This window comes from Hoplias malabaricus, chromosome Y (genome assembly GCF_029633855.1).
Source record: "Hoplias malabaricus isolate fHopMal1 chromosome Y, fHopMal1.hap1, whole genome shotgun sequence".
Classification (NCBI taxonomy): domain Eukaryota; kingdom Metazoa; phylum Chordata; class Actinopteri; order Characiformes; family Erythrinidae; genus Hoplias; species Hoplias malabaricus.
In genome coordinates, this window is record NC_089820.1 from 43,321,488 (window position 1) to 43,347,911 (window position 26,424).

At 42.1% G+C, this 26,424-nt stretch overlaps 1 protein-coding gene across 1 annotated transcript in view; it reads right to left on the bottom strand.

The window, feature by feature from the left end:
- The window catches only part of LOC136677798 (aryl hydrocarbon receptor-like), a 54,596-nt gene that overhangs the window by 4,718 nt on the left and 23,454 nt on the right, over window positions 1–26,424 (bottom strand). The window contains exons 3-10 of the mRNA XM_066655448.1: window positions 25,454–25,551; window positions 21,767–21,856; window positions 21,009–21,135; window positions 19,469–19,602; window positions 4,417–4,619; window positions 4,015–4,124; window positions 2,185–2,326; window positions 448–1,960 (exon numbers count right to left, since the gene is read on the bottom strand). Coding sequence (XP_066511545.1) covers window positions 448–1,960; window positions 2,185–2,326; window positions 4,015–4,124; window positions 4,417–4,619; window positions 19,469–19,602; window positions 21,009–21,135; window positions 21,767–21,856; window positions 25,454–25,551 — 2,417 coding nt within the window. The remainder of the gene's footprint in view (window positions 1–447; window positions 1,961–2,184; window positions 2,327–4,014; window positions 4,125–4,416; window positions 4,620–19,468; window positions 19,603–21,008; window positions 21,136–21,766; window positions 21,857–25,453; window positions 25,552–26,424) is intronic.

Here is a 26,424-nt window from a genome sequence, read left to right on the forward strand (position 1 = left end):
TTCAGCTAATGAAACGAACAAATGAACATGGATAACATTAGATTCTACCAGATCTATAAAAGCCTCTGCATTATTGTCCAGGACCACACAAAATGTAAAACGAGAGGAATATTGGTGGTGAACTTGAAAGTTGGAGATTGCTCAGAGCACAGCAAGACTACAAGATGGATGCTGATTTGGCTAATGTTCTATGGAACAGGGGCAGAAATCTCCCTCTAGTGTTTCGGACTAGGGTAACCATTTTAAACACTTTCTGTCAGTATTACTGTGGCTCAAAGATGATAGTTATATTGTCTGATATAAAAAAGGATTATGATAAATAAAGTAAATCAATAAATGTTTGTGCAATATTCAAGCAAATGAGCCATTATTAAGCCATGTGGGTTACAGTATCTACATCAGACAAGATTCTTGTTGAGGAAGTGGATAGAACAAAATAGTCCTTACCCGGTTCTGCATGGCATCATGGAGTGGGGCAGAGTCAAATATTTCATAGGTGTCCAATGATGGGAGTTCCTGATGTGGGGGTAGAACTAGGATATGATCCAGGGAGGAGTTCTGATTGGTGTAGGAAAAATATGTGGGTGTGTCCTTTGGCTGTTGCTGCTTCTGATAAACTTGCTGATAGGATGAAGATGTTGCCACGACACCTTGGAACTGACATATATCTCCTACTGAGTTACTGTTCATAGTAAGCTCTACCCCTTGCCCAGTGGCCAGATTGTAATCCACATGGGAATTGTCAGCACAAGTTCCAATAGCTGAGGGGTCCACCTGGTCAATGTAGTTATACCCCTGCCATTGAGCAGAACTGTTGATGCCATTTTGAGGACTTTCAATATTGGAAGGTTTTTGCTTGTAGTGGTCCTGGGGCTGAAGCTGGCCATCTTGCCAATGCTGCTGATGTTGAGGTTCTATTAATTTGTTGTTGACCTCAGTGTAGTTGTCCAGACTTGCTTGTGTGAGTTGAGGGACCCAGTGATTATTGTGAACCGCAGTAACGGTGTTAATGAGTACAGAGTTACTCTGAGGAAACCTAATCGCATTAAACTCACTCTCCTGTGGCTCAGGTATCCAGCTGTGGCATTTGTTGTGCAAGGATTGAGAGTTCATGTGCTGCTGCATCTGCTGTGAGAGTTGCAGGATGGGGGTTGGCAGCTTAGGCAGATAGCTGGGAAAGTTTGAATTTAACCTAGAAGTAGGGTTTGGCTCAGTGACAGGGTCAGATGGAGGGATATAGGTCTCAGATGAACTTTGAACAGGCTCTAGAGTGTCTGGGACTGTGGCAGGAACAGGAACTAGACTATCTCCATCATTCACAGAATCCACAGTCCGATTCTCTAAAGAGTCATGGATGTAGGACAAGATTTCATTGTTTGTAAGGAGATCATTGAGTGATGGGATGTAATCTGCCTCCATCTCCACCCGGATCATCCTCTCATCCAGGAGAAGAAGCTCTAGATCTTCAGCATTCAATCCAAGGTTCTCCAGAGCGTTGAACAGCTCACTATTGGAACAGCTTTCCTCACCCTCAAGGGTTAGGGAGTCCAGCGTGGCAAGTAGGGGGTCAACATTTGACAAATATGACCTGGAGCCCCCAGTTATTGTGTCTAGTGCAGAGTTCCAGCTTCCGTTACTTGCAGAAAAAACACTAGGGTGTCCTTGCTCGCTAAACAGGCTTCCATGGTATGGTAGTTTGGGCTGTACAGCTGGCTGGCAGACATATGCAGACTCATCCTGCCTCATCATTGCCCCCAACAAGGAACTGGGGTCCACGTCATCTTTAGAGCCTTTGTCCCCTTTTCCCTTCTTGGCCCGGCCACTCTTGCCTTTGGTTAACATATTGTCTGGGAAGCCAGGTCCAGGATAGCTGGTCTGGTACAGCAAGGCCTCTCCTGTGGCAAAAGTGAAAGGCAGGTGCATGGAGCGTTTCCTCAGATGTTCACCTCCTTCTTCTTCCCTGGATGTGGAAAAAAGTATATGGCATGACAGATGCACAAACCATCGAGACATCAATAGGTTATGCCATACAATAAGAACAGAAACAGTAGCATTCATGCAAAACGTCCAAATAAAACAAGGTCATAACCAAGATCTTGAAAAGCAGTGTTGCTGAGGCGTTTGTGCCAACTAAATTCCGAATGAATGTACAGTTTAAAAACACTCTTGTGCACACTGACTCACCCGAGTGGCCTCTGTGTAGCAATGATATAGTCAGGCTTTCCATTCTTGTAGACAAGTCTAGCATTGGCCTGTACCCACTTCCAGCGGTTGTCTTTAGTCAGGAGTCGGAATACAGTCAGTCCACTCTCCCCGGTCTTAATCACTACAAAACAATACAACCAGTGCAGTTGATCATACAATGACATGGGTAATGGGTACTCTCCACACATTTGTGGTTTCAATTTTATTTCAGTAGTATGTCCCACAACAAATACTGTCAGGTCCAGAGCACAATGAGTAAGAAGCAGGGTACAGTGGCACGAAATAACTTATGAAGAAGGCAAGCATCTAGAGGTGGTAAGATACTACATTTCCCTTTTTGATACTTATACTGATATTGAAACACTGAGTATTGTCCGATATTGATCTGATGTATATTCTTTCTATACAACTTTTTCAATTCACCTCACTTAAGATGATGATGAAGACATAATGTTTCAAGATCAAACACCTCAAATAATTTATTATTGATATTTCAGAACTAATTTATTACAGGATTGATCACATTCTTTTTGCCACTCCCCTATCACATCTAGCATTTTTGCTGATATTTCTGTGTTTCTGTTTTGAATGTCCCTTAAATGTTTATGTGGATCAATAATCAATATCTCTGGAAAAGAGGCCTCTTGGGCTTTGCACAGGTCCCACTGCATACATCTGTGCAGGCTGTGGGCTCCATATTAAATTCCTCATATGGGTTTTTGACCCTAGTTAACATTTCTATCCACTCTTTGCTGCATAGCTTTGCCCAATCTCTTCCGTAATCTGTAGGATTATGGGAAAACGTCTCCCTCTCCTTCTGTCTCAGTTCAACTCAGTTCTATAAGCGTTTTTCCAGAACATTTTTAAAAATCCCAAGGTGATGCAATAAGACAGCAAACAATTAGCATTCTGTGTGTGTGTGTGTGTGTGTGTGTGTGTGTGTGTGTGTGTGTGTGTACTCACAATAACAGATATAGGCATAATAGCAATTACAGACATTATAAGCAAGATTTGCTTGAATTGCACACCACTACTATCAAAACACCACTATAGCTATATTTCATTGTCAATCTTGACCCATAAGTTGTTATAGCTTACATCAGCACCTTGGCCACTTCCTGTGGTTAAATCAGAGGATTGGCTCAGATGTAAATCCCTCCCCCATCTGATCCTGGCTGAATGGGGTCAGGGAGATTGGGTCACTGTTAAAGGGCTCTAACTAAGCATCCAGAATAAATCACTTTCAGGGTCATTGGGTTTATATCTACTAAGCTACCGGCTGATGAGAGAGAGAGAGAGAGAGAGAGAGAGAGAGAGAAAACAGTGGTAATAGTACTAGCTGAATGACATCTTCTGTCCTTATGATGCCGTTAGCTAGTGAATGGAGTGCTTTGGAATTTATTTCTCTCTAGATTACGATTGTCATTGAGTATGTTTACTTTAGGCTTATGTACAGCTGCTTCAAAGCATCCCAGTATTATGTGTACAAACATATGGACATACAGTGTACAAGTTAAAATACATCATAATGTTTGTAAGCAAATGTGTGTGTGTTGCCCTGTGAAGGACTGGCGCCCCCTCCAGGGTGTGTTCCCGTCTTGCGCCCAATGATTCCGGGTAGGCTCTGGACCCACCACGACCCTGAACTGGATAAGCGGTTACAGATAATGAATGAATGATGTTTGTTAGCCTCAATTTAATGATGTGGGATGTAAGTAATAATCTTCAAATACTTGTGTTTTATCTAGAGTTGCCAAGAAAGGCTTGCCCTCTTGTAAAAATGCAAAGCTTGTGATAAAAATATCTTACTTCGGACATGGTTCTCAGCGCAGTACAACATATCTGCTGCGTGGATGAACTGGTAACCAGTTCCCCGAACTCTTAATTCTGCTTCAGTGTATCCCAGAACAATCTTACCCCTGCAACACACACAAGATTATTGCTAAGGATATAACATCATAAATGGGCCAGTGAGATGAAATAGAAATAAAGTGGCAAGTAATTGGAAGTACAAGGGTGATGGGGTTTTTAATAAAGTGACCAGTAAATGGGAGTAGAAAGGTGTTTCTAATTAAGTGGCCAGTGATTGGAAGCAGAAAGGTGTTTTTCTAATAATGTGGCCAGTGTATGAATGTAGAAGAATGGTGTTTCTAAAAAGTGGCCAGTGAATGTAAATAGAATGAAGGGTGTTTGTATAATAGTAGTATATACTTGGCATCGCAGGCCATAGGTGTGAAGTCCAGTTTGTGCTTGGTTCTGAAGATCATGTTTTTGGTGCGGATCTCCAAGATGGAGGGGGGCTGGAGGGGTGTGGCCACAGAAAACAGGGCGAGCTGTGGGGGGACAGAACCTCCACCGTCCTGATGTCTGTTCTGACCGTGGAGGAACTTCAGACGTCCCTGGAGATTCAATGCCTGGAGAACATGTTAATAATAAACAAATGATCAAGTTGGTTAGTTAAATATAATAAGGTCACCTTAATATTACCAAGTTGTACTGGTAACCTCTGATAAAGAATAAATAGTGTAGTGGAGTATGGACCGAATATAGATAAACAAAGAAAAATCAAAATGAAGAAATAAAGAAATGAAAAGTTTTGAATTAAATCTTTCTCACTCTGACCAGGACTTTCATCTGGTCCCGAAGTCAGCATTCCACCCCACACACTCACAGAACCTTACGCACGCACCTAATCTAACATCAAGGACACTTTCAAGTGACACATGGCCCCCAACACCCCCTTCTCTCTTCAGGAACTAGAGAGATAACCCGTTTATGATGCCTGTGAGAAACAGGAACACAGAACAAAGAAGAGAGTTTTTACGGCCCTCTTTTACGACAGGGGCGCCTAAGTGTCCGCTCATTATCGCTTACAGAATCAGCAAATGGTTAACGAAAGGGACCTCGGTTGAACCCCCGTGACTCACCTATTCAACAACCAACACGGCATGGACCAAAGCGACCCCAAATGGACACTGGCGAAACTACGCCTCGCTCGGGGTCGCCTAAACAAATGACGGAAATGAAATCAAATTCTGATTAAATGTGTATAAACAAATGTATTAATGTCACTTTCTGTGCCCTCAGATGAATGCCCACCTTCTAATGAAATGATGTATATTGCTGTTGTCAACCATGAAAAGAAGTTCTGTTTCTGATTAGAAAAGTGAATTAACCAGGATCAATACTTCTAACGTATTATTGTAACTGAGACGTAAACACAACGTACCCAAGATGAAATCTTATGTAAATGTTTGATATTAATAATCCAGTATACTCATTGTTATATGTTACTAAAATGTATAAGGAATTTCAATATGCGAAAGTTATATTCAGTCTCTGTGAATCGCTGATTCAAATTCCCCCTACTCTCTCCCCCTCGTGAGATTCACGTGAGCCTGAACTCGCATCCAATCGGAAAAGGACGCCTCCCATGAGGGCGTGACCGCGCTGGCTTTGAAAAACAGTTTAGTTCAGTTCAGTTCAAATCAAACAGAAAACAGAGAAGAAAGAACAACAACAGTTCAAAAGGAAATCCGAGGGACTTCGAAACAACAAAGAGATCAGCAGAAAACATCGCTCCAAGCTCCAAAACCTCTCCAAAGCGAGACGCTTTCTCCTTCATGCCGACGAAAGAAACAAAGAAGAACCTTAAAGGGACTTCATCAAAGCTTACAAGAGACGTCTTGAATTAGCTAGAGTATGAAGTCTTACTAATACGTCGAGTGATTTGAATATATTCTTTTCTTTTAATTGTGTTTTGTTTTATTGCCCATCGAAGTGTGATCTCACGAGTGATCAAAGTAGGCGAAACTTATTCGTGGCCAGAATAAGATATCAACCTTTTTGATTAGTTGATAGCAGATATATTAATGTTATAAAGCTGACTTCTGAAGGCATTACTCCTGGGAAACCGAACAACGAGACGAGCTAACACTCTAAAAAAAGCCACTCCACTTCGGTGAGAAACCAGCCACGTCTGCGACTCTCCAAAGAGGGGAAATCTCGATCGACGCCGCTCCGCCTGAAGAGACCTTCTAACTCAACCGGAAGGGAACCTCCTTCACAAGCGGGCCTGTCTCTCACTACGTGGAAACGACGAGAAACAACCCAGAACACGGAAGTTAAACAGCAGGACGCGACGGCTTGGTGAAACGGCAAACGAGTAAGCTAGCAGATCTCACACTTTTCCAGGAGCTGATGTCTAATTAAATCCCTTTATAATTTGCCATTAATTAAACCTTAGTTAGCAACACTTTAGTTACAAGCCAGAAGTGCCTAGCGTATCGCTACAATCGAATCGGCTTCCCCTGCTTTGATGCCGTGAGATTTCAAGATCACGCTATGTTAAGTAAATATCCTTCTCTTTGTTAATAAAACTTTCATTATTTGAAATCACAGTGTACGCAGTTTGTTCATTAGAATTTCTGAAAATCCTGAAGAACTCACTTAGCTTGATTATTATTCATTCTCAAACTAATTATTAACGTTTTAATTGCTTAAGCCAATTATAAACTTTAATTAATATCATTAAGTCAAATATCAGAGATTATAGGAGTTTGAATAAGGTCAACGCTATAAACACAAACTATAAATATAGATATAGAATAGATATAGATATAGTTTCATGAAAGGAACGACCCCTTTGAAGGGGCGGAGCTGAAACTAAGGAGGGAAATTCAAAACGCCCCCAAAACAGAGGAAGACTAATTCCCTCTTGTGGTATAAGTGCGTAATTGCAGGGAAAAATACTTCATAACTAGCGTCTATTGAAGCGTGTCCTCCCGTGCTCCTCCTTGTGGTCAAGTGTGGTGCTACCCTTGATGTTTGATCCCCGTACACCCTCTAGTGGTTGGGAGGTTGTCCGCCGAGACAACATAAGTGTTTAGCAGCCCTCTGGTGTTTAAAAGTTGTCATTACAGATGAAATTCTTTTAAAGTACCTTAGTGTAAAATCTCTGTTCCCCTTTTAAATCTTAATTTTTATTTTTGATAAAGTATCTGAGCGTTTAAAATCTTTATCCCATTTTAGATTTTAGTCTGATAACGCCCTCTAGTGTTGAAACTTCCTGCTACAGTGGAAATTCCCATTTGTGTTATATTGTGGCTGCTCGTGCCATGTTTATTAGGATTTCCACCAGCGCCGACTGGTGTTCATTGCTGCTATTGCATTATAACTTGCTTGTCGCCCTCTGGTGTCCCAGTCTGGTATTACAATTTAAGTTCAACTTAAATACTGAAGCTTGCTGTTGCCATTCAGACTTACCTTCAGTACCCTCTAGTGGAGAAACTTGCTATCGCAATTGAAATTGTCGACCAGTTCACACTGATAAGACCTGGTATTACAGCTCTAGTGGCTGTAATAGTCTCTAAACTCTGCACATCAGAATAATTACAAGTAAAGGCTTGGAAGCATAATAAGCTGATACAACTATAGCAGACAGTGTGCAGTAATTAGAGATTGACACTTTAACTTGATACCAGATCACAAACGCAGTTAAAAGAGAGAGTCTTTTAATTTAGCTGTTCTTAATAATTCTTTAATTCAGAAAATCTTTTACTTTCATAACTCCTTAATTGGAAATTATATCTAGTAATAAATCTTACTTAATTTTAAAATTCTTTAATCCAAATTTTTCGACAATTCTTCAATTCAAAATTTTTAATAATTTAATTATTGAACATTTTTTTTTTTTTATATTTCTGTCTCCTCTTTTGCTTACTTGCGTATAGCAACTTTCACTCCACCCTCTACTACTAACAGACCTCCCTTAGAGATTCACAAGTGAACTCCAACGCCACTCCGACTAGCAGTTACTCTTAGAGCACGCGGCACAGGTGAAGTTAGTTCAATTTAGTTAGGAAAGGGATTAACAGAATTAATCCGAACTAAATAGAAGTAAGTTACACCTCACAGTTAAAACACAGCTAACATGGCAGAAGGAACTTTTTCCTCGGAAGTATATGTAGAAGGTTTGTGGGATGAGGCATTCTCTGTTCTGACCAGCATCACCAGTGATGTGATGCCTGGATTCGAAGTGACTGTGCAGAAGACCTCCCTGGTCGGTCGTGACCACATGGTGGCTAAGTGGATAGAGAACCACTTAACCCACATGGTCAAGGGCAAATCCCTAACGGAGGCATTAGGTTAAATAGCCCTCCTCGCTGTAGTACAGCTCAGGGCCAGTGAACGTGAGCTCAACGTATCACGGCGACAGCGAGCAAAGGTAGAGGCAGAGTTAAGTCAACTTTAAAGCGAAATAGCTGAAGGGAACACACTGCCCCAGGTCACTCCTGATGTGCCACCTAGTGCCGCTATAGTAAAACAGGACCAGCAGGAAGATAGTGAGGATCTGGAACCAGACTCAGGGACCGTAAGCTTTAGAGCTGCTGCAGCACCTCCTCTGGTATCAACGGGTATTTCACCTTCCCCTGTGTCTCCTGTCAGCCGTCCCTTACAACGCCCTGCTAGACCCAGAGCACTGCAACCCAGTGACTGGTCCCCTCAACCTTTACCCTCTCACGGTCCCTCATACAAGGACCTAGATAAAATCGCGCGTAATATAACTCGCTTTGATCCCAAACCCGACGGTTCTAATGATATCTTTTCCTACCTAAAAGATATTGACTTCTACCTCCAAAGGTTCCCCGGGATCACCATAGATGACAGACTATATGTGATCAAACTGACCTCCAACCGAGACGTCAGTAACTTCATTTAACGTCAGCCAGACTATGTAAAAGCGTGATATGATGTGCTGTGCCAAGCATTGGAGGAAGAATTCTCCAATCACCTGTCACAGACCGGACTGGCTGCTGCTTTGAACATAAAACAGCAATGCCAGGAATCCCCTCAGCAATATTATAACCGACTCAGACAGGCGTACTTCAGACCTAGAAATGACTCCGGAATGGAGGAAGAGTTAAATTTCAAATCAGGACAGGGCTGGGTATGGTCGTGACTATTACCCTGCAGAAAACCGCGGTGCGGACCGTGGAAAACCATCACATCCCCATAAGGGATATGAGCGAACAGCTCAGAACCAGCTTTCTGATTCTAATAGAGAAAAGAAAGGGAAATACTGGTATCAAAATAAAGAAAATCACGCTAAAGACCAGCTTAAAGGCAAGGAATTCAGCTCTAAGGAGTTAGAGGACATCCGCCGAATGCTTGCAATGATTTGCAAAGAGAAAAAGAAAAAACCTGATGTTCTTTCTATCACCTCTGTGCGGTCTAGCCCAAAGCCATCCTCTAACACCCCAGAAATGTTAGAGAGTTATGTAGGAGAAGTGACAAGTGAAGCTCCGTCTTCGAGCGCACCGTGCAATCTCCTCGTGACCCAAACAAACACTAAAGACCCAGTGATACAGGGGGGTGACTTGCAAACACCCTCCAGTGCTGTTTTAGTTGTTCAGTTAGACGGTAAAGAAGGTTTAAATAACCCTTCAGTCATCGAAGGTGACACACCCGTCCGACAATTCATGGGACACTTAACTGAGAAAGGGGTTGCACGCAAATTCTATTTGTCCACCATTGTGGAGAGAAGGCTAGTACATGAGGCCCTGTTGGACACTGCATCAGATGTCACGCTCATGTCTTCCGCCTTGTTCCACCAGGTTCGAGCCATTGCGCGGCGTGAAAATCGCGAGATACAGCTCCAAAACTGTTCTCTTAATATTCAGCCGTATTCACATGCAGGCCTCACTATCCAATCTATGGCACTAATACACTTAGCCATCGGACCAATGACTTTAGTGCACCCAGTTCATGTGTCTCCTCTCAAAACAATTCCTTTCCTCATCGGCAAAGATCTCCTTAATCGCTTCGAACCACTGATTGACTTCAAAAGGTCAAAGATCTGGGCACAAGTGCGTGAGCCTTTACCCATCTGCACCCCACACCACCGGGAAGCTCAGTGCTGCCGTCTCGAAATCCGGCCTGAATCAATAGGAGATCCACCAAATCAGATCCCTCACTTCGAGGAAGAGGAAACTGAGCCCATGGCGGCCACGCCAGAGACTGCAGTTTCTTCCTGGCCCCCCAGTGTCATGTTAGAACAACGGAACACATTCCTATGCACTTTCACTAAACCGTCCACAACAGACGTTCCCGGCCTTCCCATCGTGAATGGTCTCACAATGCAGGACTATCATGTGGACAATGCAGTTCTGACTCTGTGGACTGACAAGTCCACCATAAGCCAAACCCTCTTTAACACTCTGTGCCTCACTCAACCAAATATTCCTTTGGTGAGCAGTCCTTGTCACTTTCCTCTTAACCCGACATCAAAATTAATGTCACCCATTGATGGAATTTGCGCTTTAACCATCCAGTGGAACAAAAGGGTACTCACCCACTATTTCTTGGTCGTCCCTAACTTGCCGCACGATGCTTACATTGGAAGTGACTTCTTGGTTCGCCTCGATGTCCACGTAGACACCCTCAATAGTGTGCTGTGGTCTTTGACTGATGTTTCAACGGAAACTTGGTCCTCGGATCTCAGCAACCTAGGCTCAGGACAAACTATTCCCGAGGTATGTCAGGTCACTAACCAAGGTTCACTTGTGGTACCTGCGAACACCGCAAATGTACCCATCCGCTTAATCATGCGACCTGGCCAACACTTAAGCCACGCGCATGCACTTTTCCAACCGTCACCTCAGTTCTTCGAACTAGGCCTCACCCTCGAAGCCACACCTTTGGTGGAAACACGAGCAAGATCCACCTATCTATTCGTACGAAACGAAACCACTCAACCCTTGACAATCCCTCACTCATCTCCTCTGGGTTGGTTAGTCAGTACGAAATTCCATGACTTCGAGTTGCGAATCCCGATCATAGGACCAATGCCTGAATCCCTGCTTCTTGATCATCCAGAATCAAAGGTGTTCTACACTCATCCGACACGAGCTGTTGCTCTCTTCTCAGCTCTGGACATGAGTAAAGACGCCATTTGCAGGATAGCTCTCGCTGATGACAATCAAATGACGGTCATGGTTCTTTCCTTAGATTCATCCCCAGAATCCTCCCAGGAACCACCTCCTCCTCCCGAAGCGGGAGCAAACACTTCAAATTCACGTACTTCAAAAGAACTATCTGACTCCGAATTCCGTATCCAAGTCGAGCAAGTTCTAAAGGAGGTCGACGCCCTCAAAAGCAAAGAAGAACGTGAGAAACTCTGTGAAGTGCTCCTTAAATATCAGAAATCTTTTGCCAAAGATTCAACGGACTGTGGTCTCACTGATATTCATTCAGTGCGCATTCCTGCTCGTCCAGGAGCACCACCCACGTTTGTCCGCCGATACAAAATTCCGTTGGCATCCTATGAACCGGTACAAGAAATCATTGATGACTTGCTGGAAAAGGGCATAATTCGACCCTGCAACAGCACATATTCGGCACCATTATGGCCCGTCATTAAACCAAATGGTAAATGGCGCTTAACCATCGACTATCGGAAACTAAATCAACAGGTTCCCTTGTCTCGGTGGCCGATGACACAATTGGAGCAAGAACTTCCCTCAGTCCGAAACGCTAAATACTTTTCCACCATCGATGTAGCCTCTGGCTTCTGGACCATCCCGGTGCAAGCAGAAGACCAACACAAGCTCGCTTTCACTTTCGCAAACCGACAGTACACATTCACTCGGTGCCCTTTTGGATATGCCAACTCACCCGTGGAGTTTAATATTTTCTTAAACAAAGCATGCCCTGATGCCCGCGAGCGAGGCACCCTCATATATGTGGATGACATACTCATGCGTAACCACTCCCTACAGGCACACATTGACGAGATTGATCATGTTCTTGACCAGCTCACAACAGCAGGTGCGAAAATATCACTCTCCAAATGTCAGTGGTGCAGAACAAAAGTGAATTACGTCGGTCTGCTCATAAGCACTGATGGTGTTGAACCACAAGTGAGTCGAGTGCAAGGGGTAACAAACCTCGCAGCACCCACCAATCTTAAGGAACTCCGCAGTTTCTTAGGAATATGCAACTACTCACAACAATTCATAGAAAACTATGCGGACCTAGCTCGTCCACTTTATGACCTCCTGAAAAAGGATACTCCGTTCACCTGGGGCGAAGCCCAGGAACACGCCATGCAGGCACTGAAATCGAAACTGTGCACGGCTCCATGCCTTGCCTATCCTGACAGTAACAAAGAATTCTACCTAGAAGTAGGGTTCTCGGACCACTCTCTCAGCTCCGGTCTGTATCAATTACACGACAGAGACAAACATGTCATAGCCTATGCTAGTAAAACTATGCTGGCTGCCGAAAACAAATACAGTGACTGCGAAAAAGCACTACTAGCAACAGTGTGGGCAGTCAAACATTTCTCCAACTACCTAGGTGGTCAGAAGGTGATTGTTGAAACTCATCATCAGCCAGTCACTTTCCTAAACAGCCAACGAATTCGAGAGGGTGTAGTAACTAACACTCGAGTAGCAGCCTGGCTAATGGCTCTCCAAAGCTTTGACTTAGAGGTACGTTACACGCAAAACTACAAGAGCCCCCTAGGCACAGGCCTTGCTTCCTGCAGGCGATGCGAAGGAAACATTCCTTCCCAAGTGCCACAAGCTCCAGAAACCCTCTTACCTACCGTGGCTAACCACCACTATTTCGATCCTAACACATGCAAAGACCTTGTCACTGCGTATGTAGATGGTTGTTCGTTCCGCCGAGAACACACCCTGATGGCAGGGGTGGGTATTATCGGAATAAACGGATGGCCTCACGAACCCCTAAGTTTCAAATTGGGTGCCCAGTCCTCCCAATATGCTGAAATAGCAGGAATTCTCATCACAATCCAGTCTGCGGTCCAGAAAAGCGTAAAAACATTGGTGATCTGCACAGACTCCAACTACGCGCGCCTAAGCTTAGCCAAACAAGGGGCCCGCGAAGGCACATCGTGGACATTCGATCCCTCCCTTTATCCAAACCCACCCGACATCGAAGTCCTAGCTGTCACACAGTCTCGAACTGTAACGAAGGCGTCGCTTGACAATGCTAAACCTACCATTGTCTCTATTAACCCTGCTTTTGCGGACGCTGACTTAATTACTCTCCAAGCTCGAGACTCATCCATTTCTAAAATGCTTAGCCATGTCTCTGACCCATCTACTTATCCCATCACAGCCCAAGATCTTGACACCATACCAGGCCTTAAAAACCTATACGGCGCCAGAGCGTCCCTCCAAGTCGTCAAAGGCTTGCTAGTTCATGCCACTGACTCGCACACTTCACCTATGTTCGTGGTTCCTCAGTGCCACAGGGGGGTGATGCTGATGCACGCCCATGACTCCCCATCTGCGGGACACAAAGGGGTCAAAGCAACACACCATGCGCTCCTGCAGGTGGCATATTGGCCCCACATGGTAAAAGATGTGGCTGACTACATTAAAGGCTGTCTGGTATGTTGCCAATTTCAACCCTCGAATCCTCTTCATAGAGCCCCCTTGCAAAAGAAAGGATTATCCTTCCCTTGGTCAAACCTCCAGATAGACTGGGTTGGACCACTCACTCGAACAGTAAGAGGTAACAAGTACTTCCTCACAGTCACGTGTGCATTCACTAAATGGGTAGAATGCCTCCCCGCACCGAATGACACAGCGCTAACCACTGCATACTTACTGATGAACCATGTCTTCTCACGGTTTGGCCTACCCAGCCGTGTCGACTCTGACAGAGGGACACATTTCACAGCTGAGGTCATGCAGCAGCTCTGGCAACTCTTAGGAGTAAAAGCCAGCCTTCACATTAGCTACCATCCTCAAAGCTCAGGTCAGGTAGAGCGAGCCAATCGAACTGTTGTTAGCATACTAAAAAAGTACGTAGCAGCAAACCAACGAGACTGGGATGTCAAACTACCCCTTGTACTGATGGCCATACGGGCGACCCCACACGATGCAGTCGGGGTCTCACCCTTTGAGTTGATGACAGGGAGACAAATGACTCTGCCTCTACATCTGTTATATCAGCCAGGTGAAGCTAGCATAGCCGTAGCCTACACCACTCATCAGTATATGGAGGATCTGCAGAAACACCTCAAAGCCACTTTCGCCTTTGCCCAGCAGAAACTGGAAAAAAGTGCAGAAGGTCGCAAAGCGTACTATGATCACAAAGCATCCCACGACGAACTCCAAATAGGGGACAAGGTATGGTACTACATCTTTGTCCAACCTGTTGGAAGGTCGCGAAAAACAGGGGGTGATTTGGCCCGCAAATTCCTACCCCGATGGTCCGGTCCCTATAAGATAACAGACAAACTGTCCCCCGTTGTTTACAGGATCAAAATAAACAAAGCTCGGGGCTGTACTGAACTCAAATGGGTCCACCGCAACCAAATCCGACCGCACACAACCCCCATGGGACTTGTAGGGGATACTAACGCTTGTGTTAGATCATAAACGACAGAACCAAAGGCAGGAAGGGTGTTGATTAACAAACAACTACAACCTTCTACTCACACCTTTGTTCTCCTATCCCTTTTCCCTTTTTCTCTCACTCTTTAGCAGGCAACGAGCTTCTAACCAGACTGAGGACACTCAGGGTGCAAGTGTTTACCCTAGGAAACTTTTATCAAAAGGGGGGTATCGTGAAAATTTTTATAATTTGTCTAAACGACTCGCCGTAAATACCCTAAATCTAACCATGAGCATCTCTTCCGGTAGGATGGCCCCGCTGCTCATTCTCCTGATCGTCAGCTCCCTAGGAACCGCCGTGCTCCCTGAAGTGATCGAACCGGGTCCTGACTCAGGAATAATACTGAAAGACCAGCCGGGACTGCTAATCACTAATTGCCGCCTCCATACCCAGAGAGTATTTGTACGGTTGAATCCCGCCGAAGCGTGTAGCAAAAACCTACCGATAACCACGCTGCAGACTGGCCGGAATGGAGTTAGATGGACCGAGGAAGCTATCAGCCATGCTGAAGCCGACGTAACTCACATGCTCCGCCAGCTACAAAAGTTCACCGTAACACAATCAGAACTAAATGGTTTTAACAAACGACCTAAACGCTTCATAGCCGGATTGCTAATTGCAGCTGCAATTGTGGGATCACTACTGAGTCTCGGAACGTCCGCCGTCAATGTAGCCACTGTTAAACGTCAAGTAGGGGAACTGCAAGCTGAAATTCCGAACATTAAAACCCAATTAGACAAACAGCAGCAGCACCTGCAAACAATTGGGCAAACCCTACGTGGCACCGTCGTAGTGCTCAACGCTCACAGTGTCGCTTTGAACAAAACGCTCCAGACGGTTAACTCTATGCTTTCAGTGGTACAACTTGACCTTGCCCACATCCAGCTTGTGAATATGTTATTGTCTGATATGCTACAAGAAATCAGCTCCTCTGTAGATAGCCTAGCCATGGGGAGAATTCCTCCCTACCTGGTGCCTCTATCCTTAGTACAGGAGATTTTATCTACAGCAACTCGAGAAGTAGTTACTGATCTCCAGGCCCACCTAGCCTATACCTTAGGTAGCATCATCCCAATTTATGTTAATCCTCAAGACCGAGAATTAGCTTTCATCATTAACCTTCCCATAATGGCGCCTGAAAACATCTACCGCTTGAAAGATGTTGTCAACGTTGGCTTCTGGCAAGATTCTGCCTACGTTCGTGTAAAAACAACATCTCTTGTAGCATACCAAGATGATAACCCTGACCTATATCTGGTACCCAATTTGCTTATGTGCACACTCACTAAAGACATTCACTACTTGTGCCCTAGCAAACCTTTCATTCGTGACAGCGCAAATGGGATCTGTGGCCTCAAGCCTATGATGAGTAACACTCAATGCCCGGTAGTCGTCACACCCCGACGTTTGGTAACCAGTACTCAAGCTGAAATTGTTGGAAATCGTTGGTTGGTTAACACCCCCTTTAGAGAGGCCCTACTAACCTATGATCAACATGACACCTCAGAAAGGGTACTCCTTCCTAGCCAAACCTTCTGGGTAGACGTCCCCATAAACACAATCTTACATGTAGGAGACCTGGCCCTGTATCACCTAAACCCTGACCAAAACCCTGAGAGCGACATAGAAATCTCAGAGTTCTTCTCCAAACACACCATCGAGCTAGATACTAAAACACTAACTCGCCTAGAATATGAGGGAACCCAAGTCATTGATCTAACCCCCGTAGATAACACTCTTAGAGAGCTGTCGTCTCAACCCCTATGGCCAGTTCAGCCTGTCACCTATGCATGGTCCACTCCGGACACCTTACTAGTTACCCTGGTAGGACTAGGATATCTTCTTACCTTTGGTATAGCTTGGTTCTATTTCAAACGCACTTGAGCCCTCCAGAGCAGGTTAGAAACTTGGTCTAATAAAATGGTCAAATTTGTTAGACAAAAAGCATGCAAACATACACATTCCATATGCACCCATACACTAATAGGAATACATCAGCTCTGGAAATGTGTTTGAATATGCTTGCTGATCTCACCTTCCTCCACAGCAAAAGTTCTTTTCAGCTCCATGCTCCCTGCCAAACCATAAAACTGAAAAGAAAGGGGGGAATGTAGTGGAGTATGGACCGAATATAGATAAACAATGAAAAATCAAAATGAAGAAATAAAGAAATGAAAAGTTTTGAATTAAATCTTTCTCACTCTGACCAGGACTTTCATCTGGTCCCGAAGTCAGCATTCCACGAACCGCAGTGGACAAAGACCCCGCAGACCCCACACACTCACAGAACCTTACGCACGCACCTAATCTAACATCAAGGACACTTTCAAGTGACACATGGCCCCCAACACCCCCTTCTCTCTTCAGGAACTAGAGAGATAACCCGTTTATGATGCCTGTGAGAAACAGGAACACAGAACAAAGAAGAGAGTTTTTACGGCCCTCTTTTACGACAGGGGCGCCTAAGTGTCCGCTCATTATCGCTTACAGAATCAGCAAATGGTTAACGAAAGGGACCTCGGTTGAACCCCCGTGACTCACCTATTCGACAACCAACACGGCATGGACCAACAGCGACCCCAAATGGACACTGGCGAAACTACGCCTCGCTCGGGGTCGCCTAAACAAATGACGGAAATGAAATCAAATTCTGATTAAATGTGTATAAACAAATGTATTAATGTCACTTTCTGTGCCCTCAGATGAATGCCCACCTTCTAATGAAATGATGTATATTGCTGTTGTCAACCATGAAAAGAAGTTCTGTTTCTGATTAGAAAAGTGAATTAAAAACCAGGATCAATACTTCTAACGTATTATTGTAACTGGGACATAAACACAACATACCCAAGATGAAATCTTATGTAAATGTTTGATATTAATAATCCAGTATACTCATTGTTATATGTTACTAAAATGTATAAGGAATTTCAATATGCAAAAGTTATTTTCAGTCTCTGTGAATCGCTGATTCAAATTCCCCCTACTCTCTCCCCCTCGTGAGAGTCACGTGAGCCTGAACTCGCATCCAATCGGAAAAGGACGCCTCCCATGAGGGTGTGACCGCGCTGGCTTTGAAAAACAGTTCAGCTCAGTTCAGTTCAAATCAAACAGAAAACGGAGAAGAAAGAACAACAACAGTTCAAGGAAATCCGAGGGACTTCGAAACAACAAAGAGATCAGCAGAAAACATCGCTCCAAGCTCCAAAACATCTCCAAAGCGAGACGCTTTCTCCTTCACGCCGACGAAAGAAACAAAGAAGAACCTTAAAGGGACTTCATCAAAGCTTACAAGAGACGTCTTGAATTAGCTAGAGTATGAAGTCTTACTAATACGTCGAATGATTTGTTTTGTTTTGATGTTTTGTTTTATTGCCCATCGAAGTGTGATCTCACGAGTCATCAAATAGGCGAAACTTATTCGTGGCCAGAATAAGATATCAACCTTTTTGATTAGTTGATAGCAGATATATTAATGTTATAAAGCTGACTTCTGAAGGCATTACTCCTGGAAAACCGAACAACGAGACGAGCTAACACTCTAAAAAAAAGCCACTCCACTTCGGTGAGAAACCAGCCACGTCTGCGACTCTCCAAAGAGGGGAAATCTTGATCGACGCCGCTCCGCCTGAAGCCGAGAGCTTCTATCTCAACCGGAAGGGAACCTCCTTCACAAGCGGGCCTGTCTCTCACTACGTGGAAACGACGAGAAACAACCCAGAACACGGAAGTTAAACAGCAGGACGCGACGGCTCGGTGAAACGGCAAACGAGTAAGCTAGCAGATCTCACACTTTTCCAGGAGCTGATGCCTAATTAAATCCCTTTATAATTTGCCATTAATTAAACCTTAGTTAGCAACACTTTAGTTACAAGTCAGAAGTGCCTAGCGTATCGCTACAGTCGAATTGGCTTCCCCTGCTTTGATGCCGTGAGATTTCAAGATCACGCTATGTTAAGTAAATATCCTTCTCTTTGTTAATAAAACTTTCATTATTTGAAATTACAGTGTACGCAGTTTGTTCATTAGAATTTCTGAAAATCCTGAAGAACTCACTTAGCTTGATTATTATTCATTCTCAAACTAATTATTAACGTTTTAATTGCTTAAGCCAATTATAAACTTTAATATCATTAAGTCAAATATCAGAGATTATAGGAGTTTGAATAAGGTCAACGCTATAAACACAAACTATAAATATAGATATAGAAATATATTTATATTTCTTGGCGTATGATTAAAAACCCAACATACGCTACAATAGTGAACTATCATTAGAAATAATAATACTGTATATAATACCCCTTATATAATTATTCATTATATATATTATATATATATAGTTTATACCCTGAGATTTTGGATCATAAATATTACAGATGTCAGTTGTAAAATTACATTTCCAAATGTCAAACTATTCCCACCCCTGGTTTACTTTTATTATCGTAATACTTTTTATGTTTTGTTACTGTAGTGTGGGCAAAATGAAGCATAAAATCATTGTGTGTGAAACTGGACCCTATCCACTATTCATTTTATTAAAGTGCCCTATAATAGGGAACTGAATTCAGGAGGACAGTGAAAGACTTATGAGTTTTTTCCAAACAACACAGTGTATTATGGGTATCCCCTATTCAGTGGAATACATGGGTTGTACATTAATTTTTGCGGTGCACTGTAGGATTGTTTAAGTGCACTGAATATTGTCCACTATATTTTTTTTACTACAAAATGATGGAACCACAAAATAGGGTACTATAGAGTGAATAGGGTACAGTTAATGATGAGCTTTTACTGGCTTGTGTCCAGCGATGGTGGTGTAGGTACTGACCAGAAAACCTGAGGAGTTGTCAAGGAGGCAACGGAAACGACAGACAAAGCTTCTTTCCAGAAAGGAAGAGTTTTCAGGTGGGAGCTGCTCGGGCTCATAGGTCACCAGTGCGGAACTGGATACATTCTCTCCATCTGAAACATACGCGCATTACATTTATGTAGCCTTTTGGTGGTCAAACATTTCACATATGTGAAATTTCAAATGAGTTTTAGTTGATTATTAAAGCCTACTCTCATAGTCCACTTTAACACTTACACTTTGCTTAGAGATGTAACCTCACCCGCAGATGCATAATTTGTGTTGTCCCTCAGTTTCTGATCACAAAGGCTACTTTTGTCTGGATATTTTTAGCTTGTAAACCACTCTTAATCTAACAGTGACTCTGATGCAGGACTTTATTTCTGATTCCTTCTTTGTGAAAAACATGGGTAATAAATCAGAAGACACATGTAGCCACAGTGGTGGTTTGGGTAATAAATAACATGGCAATGTTTGTGTTGTAGACCTATTTTATTTTATTTTATTTTATTTGGTGAGGCTTCAGTGAACTCCCTCTATCCAGCCTCTGGAGAATCGGGCCATGACCTAATTGGAATTTGTTTTAAGAGTGGAATCTGTTGTGCATTGCATGGATCTCATCTGCTTTTTTTATAATTAGATTTATACAAAGGTAAAATATTTTTGAAGAAATCTGGAGGAATGAGGAAAATACAGGGTGGGCCATTTATATGGATACACCTTAATAAAATTGGAATGGATGGTGATATTAACTTCCTGTTTGTGGCATATTTAAATGGCTCACCCTGTATAATTCTTTTCAGTCACAGGTGTAGAGAGTTTGTTGTGTATTGTTGTAACATTTCCAGCTCAGCAGTAGTTCTGATAAAGGTCAGATTCCCCTCTCTCGCCCTAGACTGCATGCGCAACACAAATAGGAATGTCTAAGTAGGACTGTAAATATAGCCTTGTAAAATTAATATCCATTAAAATGTAGGAGTATTATATATTCTCTTTAAAAATGTTGTAGATAATTCGTTCATTGATTTCTGTAAGCGCTTATCCAGTTCAGGGTCACGGTGGGTCCAAAGCCTACCCTGAATCATTGGGCACAAGGCGGAGACACACCCTGGAGGGGGCGCAAGTCCTTCACAGGGCAACATATACTCACACGTTCACTGATCATTTTTTTTATTTTTAAAATTATTTGTAGATAATATAATGAATACATACTGAATTTAAAATAGTTTAGTGGATTACTAATAACTGGGATGGGACTCTACAATGAGCGCAGGAAAACAAAAGCTGCCATTGCGTTATCACTAATGTGCTCTTCACTAACATTAACTATGAACTTTCTCACATGCTTCTTGCTCTCCACCCCCATATTCTCCTCTGTATATTAGCGTGAGTGCCTGCAGGTACCTGTGGTTCTGGGCTGCAGTTGGCAGGAGCTTTATGGATTTATAATGTTAGTGCCTGTTTTGTGTGTGTGTGTGTGTGAGACAGAGTGTGTGAGAGAGGTTTATTATTGTGTTACCTTGCGGGGACTCATGGCTCTGGGCTACAGTGGGAGGGGGGTTTAGGGCCCAGTGAAGGTTTCGTCTGAATGCCTGCTGGTCTTCTGTATGTATCAACTCAAACACTGACTGGTGCATTACATCTGTCTGAGAGAGAGGATAATAAAATGAGAAAGGTGTATGATATACAGCATAATTTAGTAGTATCACATATTAGTACAACATCACTATAGTAGTATTTCACACAGTAGCTCAATAAAATTGTTAGTATTCCTATACCTCTAGACACAGTACACTGATGAAAATAAATGACATGCATTTTTGTGTATGATACACACTGTTATTGTATCAGACGCCTTTTGGTCCCTTGGTGTATTTCTGATGGGCCCCATGTGATCTCTGTATTAAAATGGATGGGTTTGTGTGTGTGTGTGTGTATGTGAACGAGTGAAGTGATCAGCTATAATCTGTGTATGAAAACTTGTGCATAATACTTCCAGTAAATACTATTAGCTGGACTAATCTCTTTTTATCTGCATGGAGAGAGAAGCAACCTGCTCTGTGTGTGTGTTTGTGTGTGTGTGTGCATTAACATCAGCAGGATGATGTATCATTATAAATGAATTAACCTGCTGATAGATCCTGATGGACTTTGGTCTTATCCATTCCTCCATTCATTTCACAGTGTATGAGAATGAGACATTAATATAACAGCTTTCAATAGTACATTAAATCATACAATTCGAGTGTGTGTGTGTGTGTATTTGCTATATATTACCTGATGGAATCCAAGGTAATCCTGAATTGTATGAGAAGCATAGAATATGATTCCTTCTGAAGTGACCACCAACACAAATCCACTGAGAGCCTGTAAACACACACACACACACACAAATCCCGGATCAACTAACTGTGTCTTGAATCATGTACTTTAAATAAGGTATGTATTGTACAACTAATGTATAGTGAAAGACCTTAGTATATGATGTAAAAAAAAACTATTTGAGTATCATACGTTCTCTATACTCAGGGTATGGGAATATGTGAGATAAAGTGATTAAGAATAAAACTCCATTTCAAAAACCGAACAGTGCCATGAAAACAATAATCTGTGATTTGTAAATTATTTTGAAACTATTTATTTCACAATAGAACAAAGAATAGGCTCCAGTGACCAATTTGATTGTACTGATGTGTATGAACAAACTTACAATTTGAAGCCTGTAACACACACTGAAAACAGGACAAAAAAGGCTGTGAAAAATGTATAGAATATTATTATTTTTTTAACATTCCATTATACACAGTTAAATATGAAAGGTGTAAAAGTAGCATCCACCAAAGTCTTTGCAGCAAAGAGGTTCATGGCTCACCACTTTGCGCCTCTGTCCCAATATTTTGGGGTGTGTTGCAAGCATCAATTTCTAAATTTATTTATATTTAAAAATTAAATCACATTGGTCCGAGAAAATATTGAAACCTTGTCTTTGTATATTTGTCAGTTAAATAACATTTTAACCTGCATTTTACACTTTTTAAAGTGCACAGTGTAAGAGTCCAGGGTTGGATTATTGTGATCAATGTTATATAGTTACAATAACCCATGTTATATAGCAAAATATATAGTAAACAAAGCTGAAGTATAGTACACAATGTGGCAAAGTAGTAAATGATGTAGGAGTATAGGACACACTGTAGTGTAAAAATATATTAGTGTATTAGTATAGGGTGGTACAAGAGTGCAGCAGTGTTGCTGTCACGGGGATCCAGGATTCTGGGTTTGTGGGTTTGAGCCACGCTCCAGGTGACTGTGAGGAGCTGTGGTGTGTTCTCCCAGTGTCCGTGTGGGTTTCCTCTGGGTGCTCCGGTTTCCTCCCATGGTCCAAAAACTCACTTTGGTAGGTGGATTTTCTATTTAAAAGTGTCCATTGGTGTAAGTGAATGTGTGAGTGTGTGTTGCCATGTGAAGTACTGGCGCACCCTCCAGGGTATGTTTCTGCCTTTTACCCAGAGATTGGGTAGGCTCCGGACCCACTGCGACTCTGAAGTTGATAAGTGGTTACAGCCAATGAAGCAATGAATGAATGTATTAGTATAGTACATAGAGAACAGTGTAAAAAATATACTTTCAAGTGATCTCAGTGCTCCCAGCCTTTATTAAGTCGGTGTAATAAACATGAAAAATATTTAGCCTCTTCTGTTTCTCTCTGTCTCTCTCTCTCTCTACACACACACACCCCTCCAGCTGCAGTATACATGACGACATTGAGATAATAATACAGAGAGAACAGAGTCACGAAACATGCCACTGCGAGTGTGTGTTCAGTGAGAAATCACACATCAGCACTAACTTCCCTCAGCATTACAGAGTGTGTGTGTGTGTGTGTTTGTATAGGTGTGAATGTGAGTTGCCTCCAGGTTCTCACTATTTTACTATTCATCACCATCTGGAGTGCTTTACAGCATGGAGGTGTCACTACAGTAAAATGTCCAAACTTTTTATATCCGCAAAAACACACAGATACACACAGTTTCATATACAGATAACAGGCTTCAAAACAGCAATTCAGTATGAGATATTGATTTGAGATATTGTTTTTTGATTTAATTGATTTCTTTTACTGTTTTACTGGTTTGTTTATATTCAGAAGCTCTGCATCTTTTTTAATGGTGAACTGTGTAAAAATAAAAATACAACAACTGAAGATGAACTTGTTTGTAAGTTTTTATTCACTCTTTGAATTACCACAGAAACTTATTTGTTACTTGGGTTGTTAAGATTTGTAGAATGTTTGGTCTATGTCTACTTTCATGCTTTTAGTGGTCTCCCAAATTTATAGAGAGTTCTACCTTAAGTAATCCATAACAGCAAAGATAAGCCAATATTACCCACATACAGAGCAGGAATAGGCCAATATCCTCATATTGGTTAATGATTTTTAATATTTGGAGATCTCTTTGGTGTCTAAACCTGTGAGCATTGAGAGAGAGAAAATGCCTAGCATACTGGACCTATACCTTTGGGTTTATTGCCCATTTACTGACACTGGGGATTCATAAACCAATAAGACTTGTTTCCAGCACACAGACAGACTGGAGAGCTTGCAAATGGCAAGGAAACATCCTCAGTACTTTATCAATAGCGTTTTTGTATTATAATTTTGAACCTCACCTTTAAATTTGCACTTATCTTTAAGACAGATCAGAAAAACAAACCCCACACGTTTTTTCCATCCTTCCATAATAACATGAAAAAATTAATACTTTAAGTCTGAAAAGATGTGGTGCTCTTAAAAAGCCCACAATGAGAAAAGAAATCAGACACAAAAAAAGAAATAATGTTTGAAAATTTGGTTGGACTGACCATTCCAGAGCCCTGACCTCAACATCACTGAATGGGGGTGGGATTATTTGCTTGCAGAGAATGTAAAACCGACTTTTGAGACATTCAGGATGGGGCTGTAGGGTTCTTTAGGAAATGGAAGCTGGCATGAATAGTAAACACTGAAAAATGACATTATGTATAGTTGTAGAGATAGCAACAAACACACACACACACACACACACACACAAAACTCACCAAACACACACAAAATATAATGAGTGCACTGACGCTCAATATAAATATTTAGGTTCATGTGTCTACAGTGAGGGTCACATAACCCCCTGCAGGGTCGAGTGCCAGTCACCACATATCAGCATCAGCATGAGAGAGAGAGAGAGAGAGAGAGAGAGAGAGAGAGAGAGAGAGAGAGAGAGAGAGACAGAGAGAGAGAGAGCACTCACAAGGAAAGACTACATACTGTACACTATACACAAATTTTAAAATTCATTAAACACTACATCCCTAAACTAGGCACTATACTTTTGCCCTATTCACTACACAGTATATGCTACATACATACCCTAAAAAAAAATTGTGAGAGACGTGGCAGCTAAAGTAAGTCATCCATATATATATTTTCAGTGGAAAGTCAGGTATGTGGAGAATCTCTGAATACTTTCACTCATTTGATCTCCTCTGAATAATACATGATCTTTCTATATCTGCATTATTCATGAATCTGCGTCTGAAACTGGAACACAAGCCAACCTGCAAATAGCTTTCGCTCTTTCTCTCTCTGGCTCGCTCTCATTCCTTGTTTGAATTTAATTGAATCTTTCTTTCTTGCTGTATATCCCTCTCAGAATGACTCATATTGGGAACCGCCCTCAGTGCAAGAGGAAGAACCAACACTCCAAAGAAATACAGGGAAGAATCGAGGCTCAAAGGAAGCTTTAATGGGAGCCCACACTCAAAGTACCACTCAAAGGAACACTCAAAGGAATCGGAAACAGAGCTGAACAAAGATGTAAAAATGAACATTGAGAAGAATGTGTGTTGATGTGGTAACAGGCTGTTTTTTTGTTTGGTAATATTTCACATCATCTAACCACACACACACACAGACACACACATACACACCTGCAGGAGGAGTTCCCCCTCTGGAATCCATCCATCTACCAATCCTGACGCTTTATTGTTGTCATGGTTGTTGCTGTTGGTGTGGTTCTTGAGGGCAACTAGAGAGAGAGAGAGAGGGAGAGAGAGAGATGTTTTTAAAAGGCCTTTACAATGTTGTTATTAACATTTAGACCTCAAATAATCTGATAATAAGGAATATACATTAATTTTAAGCAAGCACATACACATTACACATATGTTGAGGGGCTTATGTTATTTCACAAAGTATGATAGGTTTTACGTAGATAACTGCTCCAAAAAACACCCGAATATGTATTTAGAGCTTCGGGAACTACCTTTTAATAAACTCACTCACTCACACACTCACTCATTCTCTCACACACCCACCCAGTCACTCACACACACACATACACACTCTCAAATACACATATTTTGAAACTGCACCACAAGGGGTGCTATTTATTGCAATAGAAGTGTGTTATTCAGCAGAGACAATGTGTCTATATTCATACGGTTTAAACTTTAGTCAGTTGAGCAGAATATGTATCACATGCACGACCAGTAAAATAGCATTTTTTTGTTTTCACCCTTGGGAACTGCACATGTATGAGGAAATAAAGCACATTTTGTATTTTACCATACCCACACCCCACAGTATTTTTACACTTGTGCAGCAGTTCTGTACAACCACTCTCTATATTTTTAAAGATATGCAATGAATAGTTAACAAATCATGTGTGTGTATACACATAAACCTCATTACAGCAGAGTTCTAAAAACACAATGGGTCAGTTTCAGGCCCAAATCAGAAAAATGTATCCAGCATCATGTACGACTTGAGTATTTTATTTTTATTTTTTATTTTTTAAATAGCATCAGAAAATAAAGTCAGAATTCTGAGAATAAAGTCGGAATAATTCTGAGAATAATGTTGGAAAAATTCTGAGAATAAAGTCGAAGTAATTCGCAGC